Raw genomic sequence first — 12,506 nt, forward strand, 5'->3', positions numbered from 1 at the left:
CGGGACCAGGGCTCCCCTCTGAAGACAGCTGCAGAGGTTGCCCGCTTTCTGTGTCTCCATTACTGGTGGTTCTCTTGGGTAGGCTGTGTCTGTGCTCTTGGGCAGGTGGGTACCAAGGTCTTGACTCAGGCAAAAAGTTGATGGAAGCCTGACTGTGGCTGCACATACACTGCATTAGCCTGTGTAAGCCTTATTAAAGTTAAGGAAAAAGGGCAGATGAAACAGAAATTTTAGCTCTCAACTAGATGAGAAGCACACCTAACATTTTAGAAAGACTTGCTGTAAGTGCTAAAACTCTAGAAAAATCTTAATGACTGTATAATAAATTTCAAAACAAAATATTTTTCATGGAAAACTATTATATTTCCAGTTCTTTCAATTTCTACAACAGTAACTTATGCTTTTATGAACCATGCAATTTCAAAATCCTAATCTTTAATAACAAACAGACAAGTTAAAATTCAGACTTTGGACAAGTTATTGCTATGTCCTCTTGAGCTAACAAGTTACAGACCACTCCTGAATCAGTGAAAGGTATAAACTGGTGATCAAACGATCTCTTGTAGTTATTATACAATTTAAATAACTCATTTAAATGGGGCTTCCTAGGTGACGCAGTGGTAAAGAATCTGCCTGCCAATGCAGGAGATGCAAAGAGGTGTAGGTTCGATCCCTGCATCAGGAAGATTCCTGGAGGAAGAAACGGCAATCTGCTCCAGTATTCTTGCCTGGAAAATTCCATGAACAGAGGAGCCTGGTGGGCTGCAGTCCATGAGGTTGCAAAGAATTGGCATGACTATGCAACTAAGTATATACACACAACACATTTAAATGCTCACCATCTGCCTAACAAGCAATGGGTGTTTAATGTATGTTAGACCATCACAATGACTACCTTACATGCCAAAAAGGTGTGTAATTTGGGACATCACTTTTTTCTTTACAGAAGCACAATAAAGATCTCCTCACATCTGGCCTAAATAACAGTCTATAAGCCATAATACCTGGGATGATGAGCTACTTGATGGATTTCCTTAGCTAGAATGCTATATGACACACAGCATGTTCATTAAACATTTTTTTAATTAACTTTTATTTTTGTATCTTAAGATACAGAGATTTAACTTTTCTAAAAGGAAAAACAAAAGCTGGTGGGATTTTAAAAAACATAAGTTTCTTAACATTATTGAGGACACCATGGCTCCCTACAATTAGAGCACAGTGACCAAGATCATGAACTTTGTCACCAAATTGCCCAAGGTCAAACTCTAGACCAGCTGCTCACCAGCTGTGTAATTCTGAGCCAGTTATTTAAGTTGTTTGTATCTCAGTTTCTTTATCTATAGTTAGGAGTTCCTACTTCATAGGACTGTTGTAAGGACTAAATGATTTTAAAATATAAAACTGTTTGGAATAGTAACTGATAAAGTTAAAAATCATAAATGTTTGTTTTTATTATTACTGCTGTAATCATTTCAGAAAATAAATAACATGTAAACCACTAACTGTAAGTATTAGAAGACCTGGATACCAGTCTCGATCCCCCAGTTGGCTGAATTCTTAATAAATCAAAACTTCTCTGAACTGATATAATTGTCAGATACAAGAGAAAATAGTGATTTCAAAGTGTAACTGCAGAAATAGACAGATAATGTCAAAGATATGGCAAACTACTGGAGAAGGAAATGGCAACCCACTCTAGTATTCCTGCCTGGAAAATTCCACAGACAGAGGAGCCTGGTGGGCTACAGTCCATGGGGTCACAGAGTCAGCCACGATTGAGCACATCAGTACAGTATATGGTAAACTATAAAGTTGCTCTATAGATATTATTTCAATTACTATTACTAACATCTTTTTTTAACTGGTAAATAAAACTTCTTTCAAGATCTAATTTAAATGTCCACCACTGGACAAAACCCTCCTCTGGGCCCTTGGCACTTGGTAGCTCTTCTTCCTCCAGCGGGGCTTACATCTCACTCCAGAGTCAACACCCACCGTGCAGTTCAGTAAGGGCTCATACAGGGGTTGATTCCATCAAGGGGAGCAATTATGAGTTATTTATCTTTATAACTGCCAATTGTAGGATGAAATACTCAACGAATGAGTGCTATGCTCAAGAAAAACAAGGTGGATTTGAGTGAAAATTTGGCTTAAAATTAATGTACAAAGTTTATCCTTATAATTATTGAGGACAATACCTGTAAAGCAGCCTCTTCAAGAATTTCAAGATCCTCCTCTAATTCATTACCTGGTATGTAAATGAAAAGGTTTACCAAAATATATCAATGTTTCATTTAACTTTCGAGTCTTCTGCATTCATACATGTTCTCCAAAAATTTGATATTCCAAATTGAAGAGAACTATTATCATTTTGGAAAAATCTCAGTGGTTTAAATTTTAAAATGCTTATTTTCAGTGTGAATATAAGCTGTAAATCTCAAGACAATACTAAAAAAAGCATCCATCAAGTGTATCAAAAGACAGATATTACATTTATATACACCTTTAAAAGGAAACTGATTATTCAGAACCTCTTTCTTTTTCAGTTATATTACAGAAGAACCTCACCTTTAGTAAACAACAGTTACTGACAGGAAAGCCCAAGACAGTGACTGTATTCTCTAACCATCTTCTGCTTTACTGCTTGATGTAGAACATTTATTGAATTTTCTCTGATAGCTTAATGAACTTATAAAATATTATAACCAAACTGATACATGTTCAAAGGGAAATATTTGAATTATACAGAAGTGCAGAATAAAAAATTCTGCCACCATCCCCTTTCAAAGACAAAGAGTATCACCAGTTTCCTAGGTATTGTTCTAAAAACTTTGTGTGCAAATAATCATTGTATGTATGTATGTATGTGTCAACCTACATACACGGGAACATACACATATATTTACATATATGTATACAATATGATGTTCAAAAAAATGAACATCATATAATTATATAATCTGGACATCTTTCTTGGCCTGGACATAAAGGTTTACTTTTTTGTTACTGTATTTTAACAGCTACTTACATTTGTTTTGTATAAATATACCATCGCTGATTGAACAGTTCCCAACTGACAAACATTTTGGTTGCTCCTAGGTTTTATAACCACAAGTACTGATATATTAATCTCTTATAATAGATGTTTTTGAGTATTTGTGTAAATATGTGTAAAAATGCTATATCAAAAGGTATGTTTATATACAATTTGAATAGCTATTGATGAATTTCCTTCGAAGAGGTTGTACCAATTTCCCTCATGTGAATAGAACACAAATGTCTCATTGTCTCCAGTATAGTAAGCAGCTGCCCATGAATATATGTGACTGTTAAATTCATTTTGCTATTTTTAGGATGTTTTTCAATAAACATTCTATTCGTAATTTTGTAACTTTTTAAAAAATCATAAATACCTAGTACAAGATCACACTTACCAACAGGAAGTGCTAGATCCTTTTTCATCAAAGCTGCTGCACAAACCCCACCGAGATTAGCTAGTTCTTTTTCCAACTGAATGACTCCCTAGAGAATTGAAAAAAATCAGATGCTGTAAAAGCTGTTTGGAAGACGCAATTTTTTAAAAATATAAACTTATTTATTTATTTTAATTGGAGGTTAATCACTTCACAATACTGTATTGGTTCTGCCATACATGAATCTGCCACAGGTATACAGGTGTTCCCCATCCTGAACCCCCCTGCCTCCCGTCTCCCCGTACCACCCCTCCGGGTCGTCCCAGTGCACCAGCTCCAAGCATCCAGTATCACGCATCGAACCTGGACTGGCGATTCGTTTCACATATGATATTATACATGTTTCAATGCCATTCTCCCAAATCATCCCACCCTCTCCCTCTCCCACAGAGTCCAAAAGAATTTTTGAGAGATGATGTGGATTATCAAAAAAATGTGACTTGCATTCCAGCATAACGTTTGAAACGAAAAGGAAGCATGTATTAGCAGCTAATGGTTAATTAAGAGTGTAAGAGATTCAATATTATGTCTCACATTGGTTATATTGTTTCAGACCAAAAAGTTTTAGACCAACAGCTCATAGTCCAAAGGACTTTTCATTTATTACTTTGATGGAACATGATCACTGTTTCACCTTAACTTTTTTTTAAACAGAACTACTTGAAATCTTTACAACAGATATTAAGTTAGTGCCATTGTGAAATTAGCACCCGTGGCGGATTCATGTTGATGTATGGCAAAACCAGTACAGTATTATAAAGTAAAAAAAAAAAAAAGAGAAAGAAAATAAATAAATAAAATTTTCATTAAAAAAAAAAAAATCACTCAGAAAGATACAGTCACCAACCAGGTTTGGAACAGGCATGATTATACTATGTCTTTAAAGGCTGGGTCATGCTGCACAGACTCTGATCTCTTCACGTATTAAAAACAGCAATACCAGACACAATTCATTTGTACAAAATTAAACTACAAAATAGATTATACACCCTAGCTTAAAATAAAATTTCAGGCTTCTTGAATATATACAGCAAACACAATCCAAGTCAACAGTAGCCCTTAGAAACACAATCTTCCTTAACAGAAGAAGAAGATAATTCATTCTCACCTCATCAGGTCCAGGGCTAAACTCATATCCAATTGCAAAACATTTGAAACCATAGAAAGAAGCTTTGTCATCTTTCACATAATCTGATGCAGTCTCCAATGAAAAAAGAGCCTCGTTCCCTAAGAAAAAAAACTAACACTGAGTTCAAAATCTGAAACAACTTTATTAAAATCTCCTTACTCCTATCCATCTCAAGATAGGTAGCAATACAAATCAGGCTTCCTGGGTGGCCCAGGGGTAAAGAATTCATCTGCCAATGCAGGAGCTGTAAGAGACGTGGATTTGATCCCTGGGTAGGGAAGATCTCCTGGAGAAGGAAATGGCACCCCACTCCAGTATTCTTGCCTGGAAAATCCCATGGACAGAGAAGCTTGTTGGACTACAGTCCATGAGGTCGCAAAAGAGTCGGACAGGACTTAAACACACATGCACTAAATAATGTATTTGGTTTTGGGGTTTCTACATTTACTTGAACAAAACTGTGCTAAAAACAACACTGGAAACAATAAAACCATACCAGGTTGTTATTTTTCTTTATGATTTAATTCTCCTTAATCACATGTCCTAAGTAAGTTACATGAGCAATCATTGTCAATTATCTGTCAATTACTGAAGTGACCTCTGTATGTAAGTAGCTCAGTTATGTCCAACCCTTTGATCCCACGGGCTGTAGCCCACCAGGCACCTCTGTCCATGGGATTTTCCTAGGAAGAATACTGGAATGGGTTGCCATTTCCTTCTCTAACTGAGGTGACCTGGATTAGCCTTTTTTCTAAGCTGGAATCTGGCTTTGATCTCTTCACAAACAAACACAGTAGGTCAGATCAGAAGAAAGAAGTTTCTGAACTCCAACTGGCTCTCAGTTTGCAAGATCACAGGATCACTTAACTTACGGTTAAGTGGTTAAAAAAACAACAGACTACAATAACAAATCTGTGGCACCCACCTGGCCACAAATACTCTTCAAGCTTGAAAACAAAGCTTTACATAACTTAGTGGGCTCCGTGGATCACTAGCTCTCTTGAAACAAAGAAGTCCTCAGCAACTTTTTAAAATTGAACACTTACTGGGAAAATAAACACCGAATCCAATTTTTTCTATAGTTTGGCCTCAGTATTAACTCTCTGCTTTGGTCAAGCTTCCCTGGCGGCTCAGACAGTAAAGAATCTGCCTGCAGTTCAGGAGACCTGGATTCGGTCCATGGGTCGCGATGACCCCCCAGAGAGGACATGGCAACCCACTCCAGTACTCTTCCCTGGAGAAACCCATGGACAGAGGAGCCTGGAGGGCTACAGTCTATGGGGTCACAAAGAGTCACACGCAACTGAGTGACTGACACACTTTCTTTGGACAAGCTAATCTATTCTCACAAGATCCTCAGAACAGTCTCTTTTCTAAACCTTGGTCATGTTATGCCCAGTGCCCAGAGAGTCTTCTTCACTAATCAACTGCAATCTAGATACAGAAGAGGTCTTGAAGACATTCTTCTGAAAATTAAATAAACATTTTCAATAGTGTGTCTTTACTAAACATAATTCTCATAAATGCATGTATTTTACCATATAAAACAAAATAAGACCAAAAAAAAAAGAAACTTACCTGGCAACACTAAAACCATAGTAGGCCACCCAGAGGACCCTGAAAATTTCTTTAGTTCTATCCAGGAATTCAGATTTTCATGAACAGCTGTCAACTTTGGTCCATATCCTGAATTCTGAACAGTTCTAATGGGGATCAACAAACGGAGGACGTCTTCCGACTGTGCAGTGCCACACTGAGGGTCAAACTCGAGTGTCATCCACCGCACACACTCTGGGAATGTCACCTGAAGTCAACAGACAAAAGGCCACTCGCATAAGAAGAATCAGGTTTTAGCTTCTGGTCTAGTTTAGAAATAGGACATCATACTGGAAAGATGATGCCTTCAACTTACTGTAACATTAATGTTAAGTAAGGAATTAATACTGTAAAATTTTAAGAATTAAGTGATCAGAAACGAACGTATTAATGGTCAGTATCAACTGTCTCCGCTCTCCCGTTGTAATATCTATTGTTTTCTATCTAATAAGTGGTTGATACTGCACTGTGTTTAAGTACATACTGACATCATTAAAAAAAACAATTACAAAACTGCTTAATTTCTGAAAAAAATAAGCTATCTGATTTTCCTGTGGAAGAGCTTATTTAAATAATAAATTTTCCATTTGAGTCAGTACGCACTTAAGGAATACAGGTAGGTAACTGACAATGTAATTGGATAGGTAATAAAGATACATTGATGGAAATGAATAAATCATTAAAATGTAAGGTTTTAGTCACTTTTAGGTTATCTATCATTCATAGTACCTAATGCAAATGCTTCTTCTCATTAACCAAAAAAACTTTGCAACTTCAAATATTATGAGAATATAAACACACACACTTATACACTTGATAAAAGCCTTGATTTTTATAGTCTTCTATCCTAAAATTTTACTGTATGCAGGAGTTTATGATGGCACATAATTACATGTATTTTTAAGGCCATTTTAAAGTTTCTATCATCATCATAGCAGAAGGAATTCTGTAATTGCAACAAATTACAGTTAAGCAGGACCACATCAAGTAGTAAACTATGAATTGGTTGTAGGACATGACATAAACCTTAAGAAATTTCCCAAGTATGATATTAATCTAAGAAAATTTACTTTATATTTAGTAAAGGATTTTTTATAATCCTTAAATAAAAAGCTCAACTTAGTTCACAGTAACATAAATGTAAATTAAAACTAAACAGGCACCATTTTCCCAACATTCTTCCCATTATATTGGCAGAAGCTTCCAGATTTAAACACATACTCCTGTGGGGAGGCCATGAGAAAATAAGCATTCCCATATACTGTTGGTGGGACACAAAAAGCCATAACTTCAATGGAAGGGAATTGTCAACATCTAGCAAAACTACATATGCATTCACCGTCTGAATCAGCAACTCCAGATATACCGAGCACAAGGCTCCTCATTCTTTGCTTAAGCCAGCAACCCTACCTCTAGAAGTTTAGTTTGAAGATATGCTTCTAACAATATGGAAACAAAAACAAACCAAAAAACCCCAACCATATGCACAGTTTATTCATTGCAAAAAAAGAAAAAAAAGAAAACACCCCACATGCTCACACACCAGACTGGCTCAAAGACTATGATACACCTTGACAACAGTGGAGCACTATGAAGTTGTAAAAAGGAATGAGTATGATCTCTGCAAATGGATATGGAGAGATTTTTACACACAGTGTTACTTTTAAAAAGCAAAGTACAAAGTAGTATATATAGTGTGCTATTTAAAAAAAAAAAAGAAAATAAGACTACATCTAAATCAATCTTTCTGATTTTTTTTCCAAAAAAGAATGCAGTAAGGATAAACCATGATACTTACTGGAGTAAAGCAGAAGCAGAGAAGGAAAAGGACTTATAATTCTGAGTATGTTGCTTTACATAATTTTATTTCTGTAGCTATATTAGTATTTCACATAGTTTAAAACTAATATTAAGTCAAGTGGGGCAGGGGAAAAACTCATAAAAATTAAGTACAAATAAACAAGACTAACTTTATATTAAACTAATCATGTAGTCACCTACACATATATATAAAATGAACTACTCCAAACAACTTCTGAATAAAGTACTTTGATTATATTAATGCTAGTAGGGTTAATATCGGAGAAGGCAATGGCACCCCACTCCAGTACTCTTGCCTGGAAAATCCCATGGACAGAGGAGCCTGGCAGGCTGCAGTCCATGGGGTCGCTGAGAGTTGGACACGACTGAGCAACTTCACTTTCACTTTTCACTTTCACGCATTGGAGAAGGAAATGGTAACCCACTCCAGTGTTCTTGCCTGGAGAATCCCAGGGACGGCGGAGCCTGGTGGGATGCCGTCTATGGGGTCACACAGAGTCGGACACGACTGAAGCGACTTAGCAGTAGCAGGATTAATATCAAAAACACTGCAAATAAACTGTTTAAGTAGTATTTTTAATTTTTATAGTGGCATACATAGACAAAAATGGTATGAAGAAAATACCTCAGCGGTTTTGACTGGAATTAGTAAGAAGTGCTCAAAAACTGATGGAAACATAGGAAAAGGACACAGAATCTAGTTTGAACAGAATTCCCCTGACCAAATCAACTGAAATTTGAGCATCAGACTGAATGACAGCACAATATTGTAACACTGAGCAAAAAGAGAATCTCTGAGTACATACTGGTATAAACACATGCAATAAATATATAAATGAACACACTTTTTAAAGCAGAAGGGGTGGGAAACTCTCCTTTACAACAGAACACCAGCTGGGGGAAAAAACAGAATTAGAAAGCCACCGTCTCACAGCCACCATAGCAGTCAATGATTTGGGTAAGAATAACCAAAGTGAAAGTGAAGTCGCTCAGTCGTGTCTGACTCTTTGCGACCCCATGGACAGCAGCCCACCCGGCTTCTCTGTCCTGGGATTTTCCAGGCAAGAATACTGGAGTGGGGCGCCATTTCCTTCTCCAGGGGATCTTCCCAATCCAGGGATCGAACCCAGGTCATCTGCATTACAGTTAGACAGATACACAGATCTACATTACAGATAGCTTTACCGTCTGAGCCACCAGGGAAGCCCTAGAATAACCAAATGGTGCTAAAATTTGTTGAAAGACAGTATTTTTTACACAGTCTCTAACTCATGGATATCTACCCATAGACATTTTCAAAGGAAAAAAAAAAGATGCTTTTTTTTGGTGGAACTGTCACCTTAATCAAGTGACTAAGTACTTCCTGATGGGATACACTGAGGAGAACATGACAGGTTGCCACCCAAAATGCACAACCTGAGTCTAATCATTAAAAAACAATCAATGAAATACAAATAAAACACTGATTGTATTCTTCAAAAAAGCCAATATCATAAAAGATGAAGAGAGGCTGAGGAACTCTTTCAGATTAAAAAGACAGAAGTGGCCTAACAACTAAATCCATGTTTGAATCGGGGAGGATCCTGTGCGTGCGTGCTAAGTCACTTCAGTTGTGTCTGACTGCGACCCCGTGACCTGTAGCCCACCAGGCTTCTCTGTCCATGGGATTCTCCCAGCAAGAACACTGGAGTGGGTTACCATTTCCTTCTCCAGGGGATCTTCCTGATCCAGGGATTGAACCTGCATCTCCTGAGGCACCTGCACTGCTGGAAGATTCTTTACTGCTGAGCCACCAGGGAAGCCCAGTCTGGGTTTAAAAAAATTCTATGAACACCGATGGGAAAAATGGCAAATGTTCAAACCACAGCACTTTGAAAAAACGGCAGGTTTCAGATTGAGGCAGAAATGTGTAAGCCTCTTACAACATCTTATACCAGAGCCTATAACATCTTATACCAGACAGTAAGGATGCTACTGTCCTTAAGGATGACTACAGGGGGTGTGTCTAAAGGACTCAGGAGGAGTCTATCAAAAAAAACACACAGTCCAATTTCTTAAATAAAATTCAAGGAAACAAAAAACAGAGAGATGGAAGGGGAACAATAGATTAAAAGAGACTTAAGAGACACAACCAATCATAATGTATGAATCTCATTTGGATTCTAATTCAAATATTTTTAAATGTACATATACAACAACATGAAGGAATTATTAGTTTCTTTAAAGAGTGACAAAGACATTATTTTTTATAGGTCCTTACATTTTTAGAGATACAAAAACATCCATGAATATGCTTTAAAACTATATTGTTACTGTTTAGTCACTAAGTCACGTGTGACTCTTTTGCAACCCAGTGGACTGTAGCCCTCTGTATATGGGATTTCCCAGGCAAGAATACTGGAGTGGGTTGCCATTTCCTCCTCGAAGGGATCTTCCTGACTCAGGGATCAAACCCACATCTCCTGCATTGTCAGGCAGATATTTTACCAATGAACCACCTGAGAAGCCCTTAATATTATGAGAAGGGACAAAGAGAGTGGGGAGTAAATAAGAGTCTGACCAATAGTTGATCACTGGTAACTGGGATGATGCACAAATGGGCTAAACTACACTGGTGCATCTTTTCATATGTTTACCATATTCTACAACAAAGAGCTGAATATTTTACAAATGGTAAAGAATACACCTGCCAATGCAGGAGATACAAGAGACATGGGTTGAATCCCTGGGTTGGGAAGATCCCCTGGAGCAGGAAATGGCAACCCGCTCCAGTGTTTTTGCCTGGAAAATTCCATGGGCAGAGGAGCCTGGCAGGTTATAGTCCTTGGGGTCACAAAGAATTGGATATGACTGAGTGACTGAGTACCAAAACGTAAACTTATAATTAAATTAAGTGGACAAATTCTCTTTCTCCCCCTTAATTTAAATGATACAATTTAGAAAGCAAGGAATAGGATTTTGAGTACTCCATAAAAACATTATATATATTTTATATGTACGTTTTAACATTGTGTGTAGTATTATAAATCCTGCACTGGGTATATAAATTTTCAGAGATCAGGCTGTGGTACAAACAATATCAGTCCAAAAAAATTGATTTTCATTTATTATTTTTTAAATTTTTTACTGAATTTGTTACAGTATTCCTTCTGTTTTTTTTTTTTGTCTCTGATGCATGTGGGATCCTAGCTTCCTGACCAGGTATCAAACCTGCAACCCTGCACTGGAAGGTGAAGACTCAATGACTGGACCACCAGGAATGTCCCCAAATATATGGTTTTTTTTTTCAACGTCAATGCTTATATCCACTATTATGATATACAATGTGCAGTTGAGCGTTACACACAGCCTTGTACTTACAAAAAGATATGAAAATAATTTTCATAAACCCCATAAAAGTATACTATTTAACAGTAAAAATTCTGTCTTAAACCCTTTTGTGTGCTTGACAGTGCTAACCAGCTGCTGATTCCCTATGCACAGAAGTTACACTTCTGAACAGAGGCTAAGTATCCTTTAAGATATCAGTAGAGAACATCAAATCAGGTTTTAAGTTTAAACTGTTCCTAGGAATCAGTGCCCACCTTGTAGTGCATGACACATGCAGGCTTATAGGGGTGCTCACTCTCTATGACAGCATAGTGATTAGAGGTCGTACAGGCAGACAGGCCTTGCTCAGGTTGATTTCCTGTGGTACTATCTGTTGACTGATTAGGATTGAAGGCAGGGGGTGCATACTTCTGATTCAGAATGGCAACTGAAGGAAGTAACTGTTGGACAAGTCCAAAGACTTCTACAGCCACCTAGTATAAAAAAGAATGATTAAGTGAGATAGTAAGTGTGAAAGTTGCTTTAAAGTTATTAATTACTGTGATTGTTGATTAACCTTATTATTAAGAATTTCCATTTGGAGTTTCTTCTAGTTACGTTTTCACTCAAAGAGAAATTTGTACTATGGGAAAAAAAGATTTAGCTTAAAAGTCTTAGGTGTTACATGAATATAACCAAGTTTGTATTTTTAAACCCTTCTGCCTTTCTGTAATCCGCAGTAAACTGGATTTTACTCAAAATTTATTATGCCAAAGGATCAGTAGTTTATAATTTCTTCCATGTCTTGAATATTTCACAATTTAACAACCTTTTTACATTGCTATTTTTATACAAAATGGCGATTTGGCATCAACATTATAAATTTTAAAGGTCTCAGTTAACTTAAGCTTTCCTTACATATCATATTCTAAAATATATTTCTTATTTCCAAGTTCCTCAAATGTAAAGCCAACAAACAATACTATTACAAAGTAATACTATCACAAAACAATACGATTACAAAGTGAACTAGTAAGCGATACTAAGATCACAGAGTTAGTTGTTTAATAACTTCTACCATTTACATGTTTATCTACTTGTTACCTGTAACCCAGATGCCTGAAAGATTATTTTTAAAGGAAAGATACAAAGTCTAAATAAAATTACATTTACAA

At 36.7% G+C, this 12,506-nt stretch overlaps 1 protein-coding gene across 1 annotated transcript in view; it reads right to left on the minus strand.

The window, feature by feature from the left end:
• MYCBP2 (MYC binding protein 2) overlaps positions 1-12,506 on the minus strand; it is a 266,575-nt gene that overhangs the window by 93,644 nt on the left and 160,425 nt on the right. The window contains exons 40-44 of the mRNA XM_052650329.1: positions 11,607-11,825; positions 6,184-6,409; positions 4,585-4,703; positions 3,438-3,525; positions 2,202-2,251 (exon numbers count right to left, since the gene is read on the minus strand). Of these exons, the coding sequence (XP_052506289.1) occupies positions 2,202-2,251; positions 3,438-3,525; positions 4,585-4,703; positions 6,184-6,409; positions 11,607-11,825 (702 nt within the window). The remainder of the gene's footprint in view (positions 1-2,201; positions 2,252-3,437; positions 3,526-4,584; positions 4,704-6,183; positions 6,410-11,606; positions 11,826-12,506) is intronic.

The sequence above is a fragment of the Budorcas taxicolor genome, chromosome 12 (assembly GCF_023091745.1).
Source record: "Budorcas taxicolor isolate Tak-1 chromosome 12, Takin1.1, whole genome shotgun sequence".
Classification (NCBI taxonomy): domain Eukaryota; kingdom Metazoa; phylum Chordata; class Mammalia; order Artiodactyla; family Bovidae; genus Budorcas; species Budorcas taxicolor.